At 40.6% G+C, this 20,128-nt stretch overlaps 3 protein-coding genes across 4 annotated transcripts in view; 1 reads left to right on the plus strand and 2 right to left on the minus strand.

Annotated features, from left to right (window-relative positions):
• Positions 1 to 12,270, minus strand: part of LOC144037352 (protein S100-P-like) — a 29,983-nt gene extending 17,713 nt beyond the window's left edge. Inside the window, exon 1 of the mRNA XM_077548774.1 lies at positions 12,126 to 12,270. The gene's annotated coding sequence lies outside the window, so the exon portion shown is untranslated. The remainder of the gene's footprint in view (positions 1 to 12,125) is intronic.
• Positions 12,170 to 13,020, plus strand: dpm3 (dolichyl-phosphate mannosyltransferase subunit 3, regulatory). The gene has a single exon (XM_077548773.1). The coding sequence runs from the start codon at positions 12,170 to 12,172 to the stop codon at positions 12,446 to 12,448; it is 279 nt and encodes a 92-aa protein (XP_077404899.1). The 3' UTR covers positions 12,449 to 13,020.
• Positions 13,021 to 17,374: 4,354 nt separating this feature from the next.
• Positions 17,375 to 20,128, minus strand: part of efna1a (ephrin-A1a) — a 46,110-nt gene continuing 43,356 nt past the window's right edge. For both annotated transcript variants that reach the window (XM_077549278.1, XM_077549279.1), the window contains 3 exons: positions 19,740 to 19,805; positions 19,548 to 19,643; positions 17,375 to 18,390 (listed from right to left, as the gene is read on the minus strand). In XM_077549278.1, the coding sequence (XP_077405404.1) occupies positions 18,272 to 18,390; positions 19,548 to 19,643; positions 19,740 to 19,805 (281 nt within the window). In that variant the 3' untranslated portion in view covers positions 17,375 to 18,271. The remainder of the gene's footprint in view (positions 18,391 to 19,547; positions 19,644 to 19,739; positions 19,806 to 20,128) is intronic.

Genomic DNA, 20,128 nt, shown 5'->3' on the forward strand with positions numbered 1-20,128 from the left:
AAGCAACAGCATTCTCTTTAACACGGTCTTCATCCTCGCTGCCGCTAATATCAAGTCCTAACAGATGGAACCAATTTGTTGGACAAACACCGCTTTAATAAATTGTTACAGATTTGGCAATGTGCTGTTGAAAAATATGAGATTGGAATGCTTGGCCCGGTCGCTCACGTTCATACATATTTAATGTGGAATATTTATATAATTGCTTGTGCTCATGGTGCTCTTTTTTTTAACCAGTGAGAATAATTTTTTATAAGGTCTTTACAAATAAAATGCATTCTAATTATTATAAGCAGAGTAGGGAGATTGAAGTTGACAGCACATAACAAAATACAAGTTTGAAATGGAGCATGTGTGGGCATACTGTTGTTTAAAACAATGAACTTTTGATTAAAAAAAACTAAACAAAAAAAACTTGTCCACATTCCAAATAATAAAAATAATAACACTTGTGGAATTTCACTGGTTTCCTCGTGCCAAGGCAAACACACGCCGCACGGGCTGTGAACCATCTGCTTTTGATGAAGGTATTACATGTGTAGGTGTTTAGCATTCCTTATGTAAATGTAATGTAAATCCCTGGCGAGGCTTTACTGTTTACGGGCTTCAATATGAAGAAGAAAAAAAAGTCACATATGTGTTTAATTAGGGGAAGTTTGATGTTTTTCAGCTGATTAAAAAAAAAAATACAATTACTGTATTGAAAAAGTATTGGAACACCTGCATATTCCAACTTTGTTTTATTTCATTTTAAAAAAAAATATTTCATGTTTTTTTGTATTATTTTAGTATTTTTTTTTACACGATTTACTAATATTTATATTATATTATTTATTTTCATTTTCCAGCCATATATTATTGATTCTCTGCTCGCCCTGTGCAGTGGAACCTCGAGTTATTGGACATAGTGTTCAGTCCACCATAAAAGTATAAAATATTTATTATAAAATATTTATTTATTTTTATTTTTTGGACAATTTGCTTCAGGAGACCACTCCTCCCCCTATTAATCCAATAAATTGCATGGTATCTCCATGTTTGTATTATACTGCCCCCAGGTGGCCAAGGAAAGCACACCATGAGGAGCAGCGCAATATCTGTTGAATTGAATCAAAAAAATGTGTGTTTGACTTAAAAAAAGAAGAAGAAAAAATCAAAAATAGAATTAGCTGTCTCCCGTTCTCAGTGGCTCCAATTTCCTCTGCAGCTTCAAACCCAACCGATCCCACAAAGTTGAAAGCGCACAACTGACCAAAAAGGTCTTCAACTACTAAGACGAATGGTGATTTACGGGGGGGAATTAAGCCATGTGGTCCAAGGCCCGACTGACGAATGGCTGACTTCAACTTTTCATCTCCGTAAATCACGCGGGAGACGAGCGAGGAGCGTCCTGTCGAGAAGCGACGCAACAGGACCGCACCTCCTTCTTTTCCCGGCAAATCTGCAACAGATTGCGTTTAGTCTGACTGGAGGTATGCAGCCACAACAGAGCAAGCGGGGGTCCGCGTAATCCCACCCCCATCTCTAGTATTAAGCGGCCACTCTTTTTAAGACCTCGCCGGAATTACCCACATGTAATCTCCGTGATCATCATTTACTGGACTTCAGATCAAGGGGGGGGGGGGGGTCTAGTGAATGGGTGTGTGTGTGTGTGGGGGGGGTCTACCGCGTCTGAGCTCAAAGCCATCCGGTGAGCGGCGGCGTGCACGGGGCGACCATCTGGAGAACACGTACGCTCAGAATTCGCCAGCCCGAGCCTTTCCAACGACGTAGCGCCAAAGCACGTGTTGATTTATTTGCGCAACCTGTTACTCGGTGGGATTTTCCCACAACATAACCGTACGCTCTTTTTTTGTACATGAATATTTCTTTCTTTGTTGGCAGAGGTGGCAAATCCAGGTCCAGAAAGTAAAAACCCTGTCACGGTTTGGCTTTAGCCCCAAGTGCTAGCTAGCGAGCTCCCTAGCTAGCTCCTTGGGCGCTTGTTTACCTGCAAGCTAGCTAGCTAGCACAAGTGGCTAAAGCCAAACTGTGGCAGAGTTTTTACTTTCTGGACCTGGATTTGCCACCTCTGTTTAATGGCAAACATTTATTATTATTTTCTATAAGCATTCTGTAAACTTTCCAATGAATACATTTCCAGTACCTTCGACGATCATATAAACATCAAAACCAGTTTTAAAATCATGACCCCAAAAATGTATGCAAATCGTCCGTCTCAACTTGTGTCTGCCTTCAACTTGTCTGCTGTGAACTTTTCCTTCGGAGGAAGCCGATGAATTATTCACCGTCTCAAGCGTTCAAATCAAATTGGACAGGTGATAGTCAACTCCCCCGCCCCCCTCACCCGCTCCACATTCAACCGCTCATTCGCCAAGGGAATCCAATCGCGCTATTAAATTCAATAACGCCTCTTTGTGACATTATTCTCCCGGACGCTGAAACACTTTGCAGCCGCCGCCAGAGAGGAAGTGCATTAATAAAACATACACTTCCTGGTTTGATCGCATCGCCGGTGAGAAACAAAGTGCGGCAGAGGGAAAATGTCAATCAGTTAAAATGGCGCTGAGATGATTACAATATTTGTATTTGGACAATATTTGAATATTTTTTCCTGCTTTACATTTTTGAAGAGTTGTTTATCTAAAGGGTTCGTATTTTTTTTGTCATTTTTGTGTTTGTAAAACTACCTTTTTTTTGTAAAATAAAAATATATATATTTTAATTTTTTTTTATTGTATTTATTTTGGCACTAAAAGAAACTGCATTTTTTTATTATTACAATAGTCTACATATATTTTAATGTTTCCATTTAATGTTAATATTATTGATCTAATTTTTCCTATATTTAAAAAACAAATAGTTAAACATTTTCTAATAGTTATGTTTTTGTAATGATTTATAATATATTGTATATTTGTTAAATCATTTTGTTTGTTTAAGTTGAATATTATGTATTTTATCTAATAGTTGCCTATTATACTGTAAATATTTTTGTGACATTTATATATTTTCACATACATTATTTTATTTTTTAATGCACATTTTGCTTTATCGTACAGCATAAATTTATTATATTTCACCAAAAACTTGGATTTTTATATTTGTAATATTGTATGTATTTTTTTATTTTTTTATTCTGTCATTAAAAACAAGTTTTTAATGTATTTTTTTATTTTTATTATTTTAGTTTGTTTGTCTTTTTTCTTCTTCTAACATTTGTGTCCAGTATTTTTTAATTTTCGAGTATTAATTTGAAAAACTGAAAAAAAGAAACATTTTTAAAAATTATTTTCTAATAGTTTTTATTGTTTTTTTTTTTGTCCAGTATAATAAGATTTCAGAAGATAATTTGCTTGAGAAATGTGACTCTAGATCAAGCTAGCGTTGGTTTTTTTGGTATTTTAAATTAAATCATAATCGCAATTTATAATCGTAATTCTTACAAAAATAATTTACTGTACTGTACAAGACGACGTGTATCTTACTTTTCTTGGCTTACCTTTACGAGGCTTAGCGGTTTACGCTAAGCTAAGCTAAGCGAAAAGAGAGCGTGCCGCGTCAGGTTTCTCCACGCGGCTTTTCTGTTAGCGGCATGTGAAAATATTAGTTTAACGCGCAGGAATGTCGACATGCCGGCCTTATCCGCGGAATTCCTTTTAGCTCGAAGGAAGTTGAAAGTCTTTTGGAGGCTTTAGCAGCGCAGGAGTTACTTTCAAGCTAGGATAACATGACATCTGGCGTATTATTCTCTCCGTAAGAGCGGAGAAGCTTAATGATGCTTTGCTGCGAACGACGACGTGAGCAGGTGAGGGGCCGCCGACGTACAGTATGTGCGTTTTTCCATTGATACGGCGGTTGAAACCTGCTGAGTCGGCCGGGGAAGTTAAAATTCCAGGTGTTTGAAAAGTGAAGAAAAAAAAAAAAGTGTCCTGTCGGATGGGAATGCCAACGGGGGATTCGTAAAGCAGGCGTTTCCTGGACGGCTTTGTCCGGACCAGCTGTGCATACATCATAGCCACCGTGATGACTGCAGATGCTTAAACGTGGGAGGGGGATGAATTTATGGTGTAATATTCTCACATTTTTCATTCATATATTTTTCCTATTGTATTCTAATATTTGTGTATTAGGTTTAATTTAAGAAGGGTTTCACGTCCACCACGGCAATCCATATCCCACCTTCCAGATGCTGAGCAAAGGGGTGAAAGGTCGGCAGGTGCCTGGAGGCAGACGGGAGGGTGGTCGAGTTTCAGCGGGGGTCAAACAGAGTTAAGAGACTGAAGGGGGGCGGGGACAATCTGTCCAGTGTCCAGAGCAAGAGCAGCGGTCTAATCAACTTGATTTATTACGGCCAATGGCAGACTGTCTGCGGAGGTCCCAATCAGCTTTTGAAGGGTTTACCCGGCGCCGGGCGCAAAGCCGTAATCCTCGAATCCTTGACCTTTTTTGCAATTTGGGCATGAAGTGCGAGGCGGTCAATGCGGCAAGCATGATCAACGGCGCCACGATTCCACCGCTAACGAGGCCATTTTGCATTCAACACTTAAAAATGGCCACTCTAGGTTTTAAAGGAGAAAATAAAGGATTGCGCAGTTCTAATCAAAATTTGATCTTTTGACGTCTCAAGAATTGCTCATTTCAGTGTTTAGGTTTTTGTAGAATTAAACCATCCAGTACATTTTTGCCTTAAAATTTTGTTGATATAATGTAAACATTTTTGTATTATTTTATAATATTTTGCTGACTCAGAGTCAAACTGGCTCATCCACTAATAAAATGGCTTCGCTTGAGCGATGACTAGAACAAGGAGAAGAGATCCGGGACTTCATTGACAAGTCAGGATCGTAGTCACAGACAACTCGGGACATAAGCTGGGTCATTCACTGGTGAAATGCTACAGCTTGAGTGCTGACCAGAACTATGAGACGGGATCATGGACTCCAGAACTTTCTTCGTTTGATTTGGTTCATAGTCAGAGCAGACTTGGGCATAAACTGAGCGACCCAAAAATTGAATGCTACTAGTTGAGCGCCGACTAGAACTAGGAGAAGAAATCACGGACTACAAAACATTCTGGACCTCCTGGACCCTAAAACCTTCATTGATTGGATCATAGTCAAAGCTGATTTGGACATAACCTGGGTCATCCACTAGTGAAATGCTAAAGCTTGAGTACTGACTAGAACCATGAGACAAGATTATGGACTTTAACTCTTTGACTGCCAAAAACGTTAAATAACGTTTAGTAAAATCCTATGGAGGAGTGCCAAAGACGTTAAAAGACGTTTTTTTTTCAAAACAGAGGTGAAACTAACCATTTTCTATTGTTGATTACTGAAAAACGGAATAAGGTAGAAACAAACTTTTTTTTCTGATGAAAGATAAGAGTCCAATCTTTCATTTGGTAGTATGTGTGTTTCCATAGTCCAAACACATAATTTTCTGTGGACCTTGAAAGATCAGTCAAAAATGCTTAAATCGGCTGGCACCCGCGGTATCCCTTTTCTGAAAACGTCTGGCAGTCAAAGAGTTAAAACCTTCTTTGTTTGATTTGAATCATAGTCAGACCAGACTTGGACATAAACTAAGTCAGCCAAAAATGAAATGCTACGAGTTGAGCGCCGACTAGAACTAGAAGAATGGACTCCAATACCTTCATTTTCAGATCAGGATCATAGTCAGAGCTGACTCCGACATAGGCTGGGTCATCCACTAGTGAAATGCTACAGCTTGAGTGCTGACTAGAACCATGAGACGAAATCATGGATGCCGAAACCTGCCTTGTTTTATCCGAATCATAGACAGAGCAGATTTGGACATAAAATGAGTCACCCAAAAGTTAAATGCTACTAACTGAGTGCCGACTAGAACGAGCAGAAGAGATCATGGACTCCTAAACATTCCTTGTTTGGTCAGAATCACAGTCAGAGCAGACGGGCATAAACTGGGTCATCCACTGGCGAAATGCTGACACTCAAGTACCGACTAGATCTTTAAGAATAGATCATCAACTTCTAAATTTCACGCGGCCGCACTCTTTCCAAAGCCGCTCATGTTTGCGGAGCGTCAACACAGGAATCAATACGGGAGTGGATTCCGTTTTATTCACCTCAAACTCACAATGTCCGTTCTTGCGTTCCCGTCTGCAATGGAAACAACATCGGGGTCATTTCAATCCAGTCTAGACGAGTTTGTTGTCGCTCTGACCCACACGAACACGCACATAATCAATACCTCGCACATTTCCACAACGTCCCGAGGGGAACTTTCTTAACCGATCGGTTCCACTGTCAATAATGCTAATGCGAAAGGGCACCGAGGACAGATAAGAAGGGACATCGGAGGACAAGCGGGAGGTGGGTGGGTGGGGGGAGGGGGGGGGGTCGACGTCAAGCTCATCCCTTTGTCGGCGGCTTTTACACCGACAACAAGCGTCCGATCGCGTTGTCGTCTGCTTCTCTGTGCGCTTACGCGAGGGGCGGCGTGAAGATAATGCGGAACGGCGTCCCATAAAGGTCAACAAACAAAGCGCAGGGGGGGGGGGGGGGGGGGGGGACAAACGCGAGCTGATGTGATGGGATTCATTACGACAGCGTGGGGGGGGGGGGGGGGGGTGGGGGGGGCGGTTTTCGTTGCATTCCTCCATGGGGAGAAGCTGAAACAGGTGTTTGTGTGTGTGTGTTTAAGTCTTGAAAGACTTGACAAGTGCGGCGCTCACATGCTCGGGCTCGCTCACACTTGACCTCCCGGTGACCTTTGCACCTCCCCCCGGCAAGAGACGCTATGAAAGTTTTCTCAATCGGACGAGAGGCGCGCTCTCACACAAACTTGCTGACTGAACCGCCAGGCTATTTCCATGCACACTCCTGTCACCTGTTTGCTGTAAAGTCGTTACACAAACTTTGATATGGTATATATATATATATATATATATATATCGGGATACTTAAACATGAAGCTAGCAATAAGTTGCGAATGAATAAATTATTTTGACAGATATCTGTCCAATATATTTTTTTTTTAACTCAAAGTTCTTTTTTATTGACGTCAAACCACATCATTTTCATTATTTATAGGTTCTACTCTAAGGATTTTTTTTATTATTATTATCAAGAATTGTTTTTTTGAACTTGTTCCTGAACCTTGCATGGATCCAGTGACGCACTTTTTTTTAGTCACTCTTTCCTTCAGCAGAACCCGTCTCATGAACCCACTAGCCAGGAAACAGAGGCTTCCTGTTTTGGACTCCAAACCCTTTTTTTTTTTTTTTTTTTTAAATCTTGCTTGTATCTTGAATTCTAGCTGAGACTTTTTACATGTGTTGGTTCACACATTTTGTCTGGAACTTTTGACGCCTGTCAGGTTGACGTAGCCACTTGGAGGGAGTTAACAAAGTGTTCGGATTGCATGGAGGGGGGGCGGGGTGGGGGGGGGGGTCTGTCTGTACTATAGCGGAACACGATGCATCCAAAATACTGCTACTCGAGTTTTGGCTAGAACTAGCAGATGAAATCATTAACTCTTTGACTGCCAGACGTTTTCAGAAAAGGGATGCCGTGGGTGCCAGCCGATTTAAGCATTTTTGACTGATCTTTCAAGGTCCACAGAAAATTATGTGTTTGGACTATGGAAACACACATACTACCAAATGAAAGATTGGACTCTCATCTTTCATCAGAAAAAAAAGTTTGTTTCTACCTTATTCCGTTTTTGAGTAATCAACAATAGAAAATGGTTTGTTTCACCTCTGTTTTGAAACAAACGTCTTTTAACGTCTTTGGCACTCCTCCATAGGATTTTACTAAACGTTATTTAACGTTTTTGGCAGTCAAAGAGTTAACTCTAAAACTCCCTTTTTTTTTTTTTGTTTATATGACTTCTTGTCAGACCAGACTCAGGTATATCCTCTGCCATCTCTTAGGCATCGTAGTCCAAAATGGTGCTACTAGAGCGCTGAATAGAACTATAAGAATAGATCAATTCCAGCCTTTCCTTTTTTTGGGCATCAATCTTAATATGAGAGCCGGCTCGGGAGTATCCTGGCTCATCCCTTAGTGATGCTGGTTTGAAAATGCTACCACTCAAGTACTGACTAAAACTACAAGAAGAGATGAACGATCATAAACCTTCATTGCTTGATAAAGCCTATAGTCAGAGCTGACCCGGGCACACGCTTTGTCATTCCCCGAGTTATAAAATGCTGCTGCTCAAGCACCGACGAGAACTAGAAGAAGAGATCATTGACTCTAAACCTTATTTTTCTCTATCAAATTTAAAGGCAGCGCTGACTAAGGCACATCCTGACTCATCTCTTAGACATACAGGTCCAAAATGCTGACGCTCAAGCACCGACTCGAAGTAGAAGAGTAGAAAAATAACACTAAACCTTCTTTTGTGATCAAGACTATAAGAGAGCTGATTAAAACTGATCCTGACTCATCCCTTCTATATATGGAGGTCCAAAATGCTGCTGCTCAAGGACCAACTAGAACTAGAAGATGAGATCATTGACTCTAAACCAGGGGTGGGCAAACTTTTTGACTTGCGGGCCACAATGGGTTTGAAATTTTGACAGACGGGCCGGACCAGGAGCATTTGGACCTCATAGCACAGTAAACACACACAGATAAATGTACAACCCGATTTACTTATAGTGTGCGCTAAGGACTGCGTTTTTCAAATGTGCAAAATCCACTTATTTAAAACAGCTTTTCCAATAGCTTCATTTTTATTGTTTTAGCTCAACTTTTGCTGTGTTTTTAATGCTTTGTAAAGTGACCTTGGGTGTTCTGAAAGGTGCTGTTTTTAAATGAAATGTATTATTATTATTATTATGATTATTATAAAATAGCTCTAATCCAGGTAGTACGTTTGCCTCAATGAATATGCAAGATGCGGCATTTACACACTATTTCAACATTCAAAACATATTATTACCCACAATAAAAATCCTGGCGCCACCTATTGGTGAAACGCGGGCATTGCAGGGACAAAATTAAATGTATGATTTTGAATTTTTTTCTAGCCTTATTGGATAAGTTCGGCGGGCCGGATTGAAAATCATAATGGGCCGTATTTGGCCCGCGGGCCGGGGTTTGCCCATACCTGCTCTAAACCTTATATTGCGATCAAGATTATAGGCAGAGCTGACTAAGGCATATCTTGACTCACCTCTTAGATATACAGTAGCGATCCAAAATGGTGCTGCTCGAGCACTGACTAGAACTAGAAGAGCATATTTTTATGTTGCCTGAACCGAACATGCAAAAAAATTTCCCGCGGGGTGCTAGCAAGCCTTTTTTGTTTTTGCACACCTGGATCCTCTACTAAATTAAAGATGAACACCACATTTCGTTTGACTTTTGAGACCTACTTTCTTTTTCCTCTTTCCTCTACATTTTGTCCCACGTCGACCCTAAAAGTTTCTTTGCTGTGTCCCGGGCCCCTCGGTAGGGGTTGAAGGTGTCGGTCGGGTGATTGAGATAAAGTCCGGATGAGGAACAGCTGGATTTAATGCACCATTAAAAGGTCACTGCTTGTTCAAGCTGCACCTGCAACCCCCCCCCCCCAATTTAACCCACCACCCTTCAATTTCACCCCTTCTCTCTGTAGTCCTCTCCTCTTTCGCACCCCCATCTTTTCCCTCGGATGTCTTCTCTGTACCGCGTCTCCACAAGGCCTGCAGGCCGCTTGCTGCGTTACGTCTGCCAAAGCTCTCGTTTTCTCTTTTGCTCTCGGCCGGAACACTGCAAGGGGAAAACGAGCTGGCAGCGTGCGGGGAGGAGAAGCCAGCGCCACTCGGCCCAATGTGGGACGCACGCACACGCACGCACGGGCTTCACACTGCTGCTCATAACAGGCAGCATATATGATGCATGCATGCATGACTGGGAGGGCGTGCAGAGATTTTCCACCACCTGGAGTCAAAATATATAGCGTGCTATAGATAAAATGCTAAGCAGATGGGGGGAAAACATGGGAATATTTTATGATGTATGGAAAAGAAATGTGGGAAATTGAGGAAAAATATGGAAAGCAGTTGGGGGGAGAGTTGTTGTAAAACAAGACTTTGACTTTGAAAAAGTGTACTTACGTTATGATTTAGTTCAAATGTGTTGCAGGTAAAAGTTGCAATCCAAGTAAATGTTTAGGGGGGGAAAACAACACCATAAATGAATACATGCAAATGTATTGTACTTAAAAGTTAATAAATGTACTGCATTGTAAAAATAAAATAAAATAAAAAGCTGAAGCCACTCTAAATTGTCCACAATTTGAACATTTAATTCAGTGATTCTATTGCATAACACTAGCGGGTGCTAATTATTTAGCGCTACTCGTATCACACTTTCGTCACACTTCAGGTAAGATGACTCGGATAGGAAATTTTCAACAAATGAATTCAAAATTGAACTGAAAAATGAGGAATAAATATTCTAATTTTAATAGAATTATTGTTCAAATTTTTAATAAAAAAATATATATATATTAAAAATGGACAAGTACGTTAAAATAAATAGTAGAATTTCACCCCAAGGCTGGAAAAAAAAAATACCAGTGGTTTATAATTACCGGTAAACTGATTTTGCACGATTAATTACATAATAACATTTTTCAATTACATTTTTTTTTAATTCGTAAAACTCTCTTTTAATGGATTTTAATTTTTAAAAAAAAGTATGACTTTTTTTTTTTAAGTAATTAATTGAATGTGTAATCAAAATAAAATTATCATGATTAAAATGTTGACATTTCTTCCTGGCCTCCAAAATAAAACAAATCCTGATTAATTTTTGTTATGAATTTAATAATTTCAACAGACTTCCCCATAAATGTTTTTTTTTTCTCCAAGTAAATGTAACCATCTAAATCAAATGATTGCATTATAAACAAAAAACAATGAATACAGTTACAGCTGTCTTTATATTTTGTCATAGGAAAAATACATATATAACTACAATAGTATTACAGCAACACATTTTCAATAAACAATCTACTTTACTGCCTAGATGGCATATTCATTTTTAATTAATCATCACCACATTGGACAACAAGCCAACTTAAATGGTTTATCCGGTAACAAAACAACATATTGTTGATTAGTGACCCCCTCAGCCGTGAAAAACGTTCCACTAATAGACACAAATGTTGATAAAAGCAGAAGAAAACAAACAGCTGCTCCACTCTGTAAACATTAGCACCCTTACAATAACCCTCCACGCTCCCTCAAGACTGATGATCATTTTTCTCTATGCCCAACTAAAATCAGTCATGTTTACATGTACGACACCCTAGAGGGGTGTGTGTGTGTTCCACCCCAGCACGTGGACTTCCATTAACCCCATGAAAGCATTGCCAAGATCTGATTTGGCTGCTCCTGATGGCCCCCCTAATGGAACTGTTGCTCTGGGGGGGGGGGGGCACATTATCGTTTAGTAATGACTTAAAGCGAGGGCCTAATGATAAACCCATTTGCAAAATGACTTCTTTTTTGTGTGTGTCTGTGATGTTGAAAGTAGTTGGAATGAGCATATTCTCTTTGTCTGTTGACACTAATTCTAATTACGCTTTAATCATCATCATCATTATATTAGCTAGCTAACTAATGTAAAGAGAAATATGGAAAGTACCAGAGTATGTTGATATGCATAACATTGATTGTACATATGTATAAGATCAATTGTTTAATAGTTCCCAGGAAGAAAATAATATATTATGACCATATTTGTGTACACATTATAGCTTTCTCGCTAATTAATCACTGCTATAAGGATTCATTTTAAAGAGTGTTTGTTTTACCTTCAGAAAAAGAGTTTCTGACGTGATGTTTGCGAGCGAGGCTGCTCAACTACATTACCCAGAATACACAGCGTCAAAGTGACGTCATTTATATGCGCTAAACTGAGTTGGCCAAAAGCAAAAGGTACGTGTATTTCGGAATGATGTTATTATTATAGAAAATACGAAATAATTACGGACAATTGTAACGAAAACTGGCGCTCGATTTTTATTTAGTCCTTTCCGAGTGGTTATGTTTAAAGTTAGTCGCTGTTTAGTTGTTAGAAAAAAGCTACTTCTGTCGCTATGCTAAAGCTAAGCTAACCATACATTCCCATTCTTACCTGCTACTTTCTTTCTCAGCTCGCTTCTCTGTCCTGGTGTCATCATGACCAAACTTATGGAGTGGCTGTTCGGAGTGTCGGTGGTCCTGGCCGCCTGGGTGCTGGTCGCGTTCGATCCGCTGGACCTCAGCGTGCCGCACACGTACCGGGAGGTGGCCTTGCCAATGCCGCTTTACCTGCTGGTGTCGTTCGGCTGCTACTCACTGGCCACGGTGGGCTACCGGGTCGCCACCTTTAACGACTGTAAGGAGGCGGCTGAAGAGCTCCGGGACCAGATCAAGGAGGCGAAGGAAGACTTAAGAAGAAAAGGCTTGAAGATATAGAACTGACGGACAACTATATTTATTTGGGCAAAAAAAAAAAAGTGGACATCTTGAGGCTGGCAGCCAATTACGGACCACAAATAAATGTACAAGTTACAATATATTTTGTGATGATTTGAGATGTTTTATATTTGTAATATATCAGACTGTATCTACTACTACAAAACAGTTTGGAGCTGTTTTAATGGCTTCTGGATGAAGTTACATTCACTAAAACGATGTTTGCAAACCTTTTATTGAGCCGAGGCGCACAGAAGAAATGCAAAACTGGCATGTAGACATTGGCATGATTGTCTTGTGAATGTACGCATCATCAACAGTATGTGGTATTATTGGAGATACTATATGACAACCCCTCCCCCTTAAAAATTAATAATTGAGGCGATGAAAATCTGTAACAATGTTCAGTGAACTCAATCCACAACAAGCAGCAGTTTGTTCGAGAGCAAACTGTTTAGCCTAATGCTAACAATGTAAAATGCCATAGATGGGTAATTCTCATTGTTGTATGTGTATGATATAGAGTGCTATTTTTCTTATTAAAAAAACACATTCCAAAAATAAAATAAAAATTGTTTTCTTTTTTGTTGTTGTTGTAAGGCTCGAAACGATTAATGGTACTTCATCTCAATGGGCAAAGATGATTGTTCCTCTTGTCACTATATGTCGCTAGCATAGAAAGATAAAGATTATTATTATTATTTTTTTTTAAAGAAGGCAATATTTGTAAATGGTGAACGTGGATAATTTCTTGTGGCACAGTTGTTGGGAATCACTGCTTAAGAATGCTTCTATTCTAAAAGAACACGCATTGTAACCGCTGCGCATTTTTGCCTGTCAGTGTTCAACCACACGCATGTTAAATGTGTGTGCGCGTGCCCCGCGGCTCTGGCGGGAAGCTCATTCAATTAAAAGTCTTTATTTTTCTTCAATTGTTTTTCTTTAACTCAAGTATCTGTGTCAGCACGTCTGTGTGCGACGTGTGCAGGTACATGCCGTCTTCAAGCTTAAACCCACATTCGTCAAAGGGAATATTACACAATCGTGTAGTTACAAAGGTTACCACTACCAAAGTGTAGTTCATTTTACTGACTGGCTTTGTTATTGTTTCTGTGCTACTTTTGAGTTCTGTTCACCCCCCCAAAAAAATTGCAGTTGAATATATTTTGTAAATGTACTTGGTCACCAAAAGCACTTAAAAGTCATCTATACTGTAATGATTGACATCTAAAATAGCCCTGATTGCATAAACAGGAAGGCAACGCGGAAATGGACAAATGCATACCGACTAACTGTTCACTGCAAAATTTAAATGGAAACGCCTTGAATATGTATTGTTATATTGCCTGCCTGCTTGTTAGCTAAAGCGCTAAAAAAAAACAAAAAACACCACGTAGATGCTATTAGTTAGCCTGTCTATGATGCTTCACATTATATGTTAGCATTAAGCTAGCAGAATTTAGGGCAAAGCAGTGTGGTTGTTTTCGATACACAATGTAGGCTAGTTTTGCTTTAATTCAATGGACATTGTGCTGCTACTTCTGATGCGTACATAGAGACGGTCACAACTCCCCAGTAAGCAGCAGTAATATTCGTCCTTCACAGAGTAGGAAGAATACGTGCTTGTCAACACGCGTTGCTGCTTGTTAGCTAAAACACTATAACATCGCCACATTGATGCGCTATTCGTTAGCCTGTCTATGACACTTCCCATTGTCTGCTAACATTATGCTAGCAGACTTAAGTGTAAAGCTATGTAGTTGTTTTAGATACACAAAGTAGGCTAGTGGACATTTGAAATTACATGGTTCAGTTGCACAGTTTGTTGTTTCAACACTCAATGTGTACTTGTGTTTTGTTTTATGTGTTCACTGTGTCATATTACCACCATTTTATGTTTTACAGCCCAAATTTACGGAAAATGACGTGGTCTGGTTCCTGTGGGCCCCAACCCAAAGAGCGCGGTTAACAGGATGAAATGTACATCATCCGGCAGTTTTCTGCCTTCCCACGCGGCCTTGGTGGGCCGTCGGAGGGAGAAGGTTAGCAAGCGTATGTAGCCGCCAGCTAATCTGATTCTGGCAAGGAGTGCTTCTTTTGTGCGCGGCCCCCCTCCGTTGTGCGTAAACAAAGGCGAGTCGGGGCCAAAGGCGTCATTAGGAGCTCCCGTAACTTAGAAAATAAAAACACACGCCAGCAGCACTACCATGCACATATTGTACACCCCCTTCATAGTCCCCCCCCCCCCCCCCACACCCTTGCCATCCAAGCTGTTACCCGAGCAGACGGCATGAAAAGCAACCTGTTATTTACCCGGCAAATCTTCCACTCTGGCAATGGCACCAAAGGCCTTCGCCGACTCAATGGGCAGCGGCGTTGTCAACCTGTCGCCACATGTGAAATATTTCGTTTGCGCGCACCACACTTTGAAAACGTCCATCTGTTTTTTTTCCTGCCAGCTACACAATAAATCAGATGAGAGGCCAACATGTTACACCTGTTACACTACATCCATCCTCATGACAGACTCAAAAAAAAGCATAAAAACACAATTAAAAACATCCCAGCCATTGTCTGATGTTTAGAAATATAAAATATCTTATTTAAAAAAACACTCGTATAGTTATTAAGTGAGCTAGCATCTTTTGCTAACGTTTCATCTTCATGTTTTCAATGAAGACTTGCCACAAGAACATTAACCTGACAAATACACGTAGCGTCGCTATAGTCTAACGTTAGGATATGTTGGAGGTTAATGGAACACTTTAAAAATGAAAAGGCAGAACGGAGAAGGAGTTATCCTTAATTTAAACACGGCAGCTAGGAGCGAAAACACTTCCTGATCAGCTGACTAACACTAACCAATCAGAAGCTTTACTTTAGGTAAATGCAAGTGAAAGACGGAGAGCAGCAGATTCGACACATCAACTTAACTATTTGTACAAATATATATATATATATATGAATGTGTAAATAATAATTCTGGAAACAAAGTAAATCTACATTTTAACAAGCAAGGTGTCATCGTCGCTGGCAGAACGTTTCAAATTGCGAATGCTTAACCCGACTGAAAATTATTGCCACAAATATCCAAGTACGCTACGTTTATTTCTTGTAAGTTTCTGAGTTTTTTTCTCGCAAATTTGGCACGAGTTTTTTTCTCTCCGAATATCACCCCCTTCTAAAAAAAAAATAAATAAATTATACATGGCTCTAATAGGCGTCATATCATACAAATTGCCGCGAAACAAATGGCATGATTCTCTACAAATACATCTTTGTAAACTCTAATGATTCGCACGCATTCAAACTGTTCAGACAAGCAACAAAGACGGATTGGAATTCCAAGAGTAATTAGCCCGGCAGCAGCTTATTGTGGATATGTTAATCCTGTAAGTCTGCCCTCACAAGAATTTACTAGGATTCGCTACAAATAAAATGTTCGATATCGAAATTACTAGAAGAACTGCTACTAAACAAACCGCGAACATTTTAGCCACACCCGGTCCCTGTGACGGTGACGTTTGTCCCCCGGTGACACTTTTAGAGGAGATTTGACGGCGAGCGTGCAAATGACAGCATGGGAAAGTGACGAGAATATCAACAACAACACAAAAAAGTGAACTAAATAAAAACAATGGAGGACAGGAAACCAAATGCATTGAATGGCGCAATTAAGGTCTCCACGCTAGTTTTCTGCACATTCACACAGACTGGCATTCCCGACGAGCAAGTCAACAATAACAAAAACAAATAAACCAGTGGAGCCACTCAAAGAGGCCAGCTGGAATTTATGTTGTCGTCCCCCCCCCCCCCTCCACACCCTCCCACTTTGAAAACATTGGGCAGTGGCACCGGCGTTTGCCGCCACAGCTGTTTTTACTGTCACGGCCATAAAGAGTACGGACGACTTGACAGCACAATGGCGGGAGACAAGCAAAGTGGGCGACGGGGGTAAAGGTCACGTTTGAGGTCACGCGTCGAAGTGGCAAACTTCTCGGGGGTAAACATTGTCACCTTCCAGCTTCATCTCACCTCCGTTGTTGCTTTTCAACAGTCTGCAGACACGTTAACGCGATTAGCAGGCCTGTCACATTCACGGGGTGAGTGGCGGGCTTCGCGTCGGAGAAGACCTCCGCCAAGGCTTCGACGCAAAAAGAGGAAGTTCGTCTGGCTTCTTCTTCTTCTTACAACTTTTTCAGTGGAGTGAAAAGTCTTTTTCATCTATAATATCAAATGAAGTGTTTAACAGAATCAATAAATCACAACAAAAAATAATATATATATATATTTTATGATAGTTGTAAAAGTATCAAAATAAACGGTAACATTTAAAATAAAATATTGAAAATAAACAAAATGTACAAATAAAAAATAAATTAGACAAAAACAGCAAGTTCATATTTTTAAAACGTATGAAATGTAAAAAAAAATCGAATCAAACCAAAATTTATTACACGAATCAATTAACATTTTACATAGTAATATTTGATATTATTATTATTATATATAATTAAATGTATTAAATAAAAGTAAGACTATAATAAACTAAAATGTCCAATTTAATCTAACTAAAGTATTAATAATATAAAACAATACAGTAAAATGAATTTAAAAAATACAGTAGTTAAAAAGCACCTTCAAAAATAATATACCTAAATAAAAACATTAAACCTAATCAAGAAATTAGTATTTGAAGCAACGCTATAACATTGAATTTTTAACGCTTGCAGTTTGACTTGCAAATTAAAACTGACAATTTCTACTTCTTTAATAAAAGACAATATTTTTCACAATTTGAATGACAATATCAATATTTGGATTGAGACCACCACCTCTGTTACCTTACTCCTGTAAAAAAAAAAAAAAAATCACATAAATTCATAAAGTTAAGCTTGGGGAAAAAAAAAGTAGTGACAACTCATGTCTTTTGGTTTTCCCAAAAATATTTTGTTTTTTTATTCCACATGAAAATTTCACATTAGTCATATCAAACAGGTTTCGTTGTTTTATATAATATTCTATGTATTTACATATCATACACATGTACAAAAAGTTGTTTCGGTAAAAACAAAAAAAGACTTCAAATGTCGTCACACTGTTGTGCTTTGTCTCTTTCCAATCATCCAAATTGAATGCAGTCGTAGCTTATTGGTTGAATTTCATCTTGGATTCCAGGTTGTTGGTTTTTTTTTTGGGTGGGGGGGGTGAGATTGACCAAACGGAGCAGACCAGCCTCCCCGCGAGATACAAAAACACACAAAAAGTCAGTGTTTGCTTTCGGCACCAGTCCATTTTGTCGCACAACTTACCCCTTTCACACACACACACAAACTCATTCGCTTGCTCGCTCGTGGTATATACAGGAAACCTCCCGACGCAATGTCATAAATTATCTTCACAGAATGTACAAACGTTTTTCTCATGGCAGTGTGTCAGCGTGTGGAATTGTGTGCTTGTCATGACAGCAGTCCGTCAATGCTACATTTCGATCATAACACACAAATAGAACGCGATACTGGCGAGTGTGGGGGCGGGGGCGGGGGGGGGGGGGGGGGGTCACAAGATAGAGGAGGCGACCAATCTTTGGCTCCGAGGGCAGTAGGTTCAATTTCATATTTCATAGCGTTCGCCCCGATCGCTCGTCCTGTTCTATCGCGAGTCCCGTCTATTCTTTGTCCTCCCGTCTCGCCCTGTGGCCGGCCACAGGGCTGAGCTCAGGCGCTCGGCGGTTTCGTCCCCGCAGACTGTCCCTTCATTGTGGTCCCACACACACACACAAAAAAGTGGGGGGGGGGGGGGAAAAGGCCTGTGAGAGTTGCCTCAGTGCAGCAAAAGCAAAAACGGGACGAGCAACGATAGGATGGATCGCGACGTCGACGACGCCGAGTTGGTCCGTACGCTCTTCCGTACCTCGGGGAGGCCGACCACAGGGTCGTCGGCTGCAAGACACAAAAAGACAAGCACGATGTTGAGTAATTGTGTCGGCAAAGCTTCAAAGCAAAATGGCTGACTTCCTGTTCAGTTTCAGGCATGGGTCCTTGAGACTTTTTCACTCGTCAAGTTGTGTTGAACATGTCCACCAAATTTCATACAGATCGGTGAAACTGTTTTTTTTTTTTCATGGTGTAGCCTCCAAAAGATAAAATCGAATTTTGATACCAAACAGCTTCTTCAAACCAAAATGGATGACTACCTGTTCAAGTTCAGGCATGGGTCCTTGAGACTTTTTCACTCGTCAAGTTGTGTTGAACATGCCCACCAAATTTCATACAGATCGGTGAAACTGGTGTGTTTTTTTCATGGTGTAGCCTCCAAAAGATGAAATGGAATTTTGATGCCTAATGGTTGATTCAAACCAATATGGACGACTTGCTGTTTGATTTCAAGAATGGGTCCTTGAGACTTTTTCATGCGTCCTGTCACGATAAGACATATCTACCCAATTTCATGCCATTTGGTGAAACTGGTGCGTTTTCATAGTGAAGCCTTCAAATGACAATCAAGCTTTAATGCTAAAATGGCTTCTTCAAACCAAAATGGATGACTACCTGTTCAATTTCAGGCATGGGTCCTTGAGACTTTTTAATGCATCCTGTCATGATGGACATGTCTACCCAATTTCGTGATAATTAGTGAAACTTGTGTTTTTTTTTTTATGGTGAAGCCTCCAGATAATCTAATTTTGATGCCAAAATGGCTGACTTTTTGATCCGTTTTGCGTATGGGTCTTTGAGACTTTTTCATGTATCCTTGTCATGATTGACATGTGTCACCAATTTCGTGTCGATGGGTGCAACTGGTTTCTGGGGCCTACCCCCCCCCCCCACAACTTTCCAGTTTAGCTAGCATGCTAGCTAATACTATTGATGAGCCTCATGTGATTTGTTTTTTTGAAATTCACTCCTGACTACAGTCAGTTATGTAACATGGGTTAATAATTGTGCACATGTTATGGTGTTGATGTTTTATGATCCTTTCTGTTTTGAATGTTTTTTTTTTCCCGCCATCTCGTGGCATTTAAACGTAATTACAACCCCCTTGCGTAAATTTCTCTCTTCTTGCAAGGGTTCACTGATGGAGAGAGGGGCCATCATACCTGCGGGCAGTCTGTTGGACGGGTTGTGAACCCCGCCCCCAGCTCCCACGGCGTCCCCGCCCGTGCCTCCTTTGGCCACCCTGGCCTCCTGCGAGCCTGAGATCAGACAACAAATGGGTAAAAAAAAAAAAAACAATCAAATAGCCTTTCAAAATGTCCGCCATTAAGCGATCGTGGGTGTTTTTTTCTCACCGTCGGCCGCGACGACGTCCACCCTTAGTCGCAGGCACTCTTCTCCGTGGTGGTGTAAAGGTTTTGCTGCAGGGACGGGGACGGGGACGGGGACGGGGACGGGGACGGGGACGGGGGTGAAAATCACACACATGCGTTAGCATCCCAACTAATGCACTTATCCTCTCCTGGCCTCTTAATCCATCCCATGCATGCGTGCACGCCGCGCACACACACACAAAGCTTAAGGAGGCCATCTGTGACGAGGCGGAGAGCGCCTTGCCCCGCCGCTTATCTAATTACAGTCGCGGTCGGGGCGAAAACTCGACTCCGTGCGTGCGGTTGCACTGGGGCGAGCCGACACCCCACTTTCGGGCTTACCGTATCAGCGACAAGTGGGATGTTTGGAC

This window comes from Vanacampus margaritifer, chromosome 17, assembly GCF_051991255.1.
Source record: "Vanacampus margaritifer isolate UIUO_Vmar chromosome 17, RoL_Vmar_1.0, whole genome shotgun sequence".
NCBI classification, from domain to species: Eukaryota; Metazoa; Chordata; class Actinopteri; order Syngnathiformes; family Syngnathidae; genus Vanacampus; species Vanacampus margaritifer.

What these genes read in the sequence shown, in the direction of transcription:
- dpm3 (XM_077548773.1), top strand. Translation starts at nt 12,170, where the DNA reads ATGACCAAACTTATGGAGTGGCTGTTCGGAGTGTCGGTGGTCCTGGCC.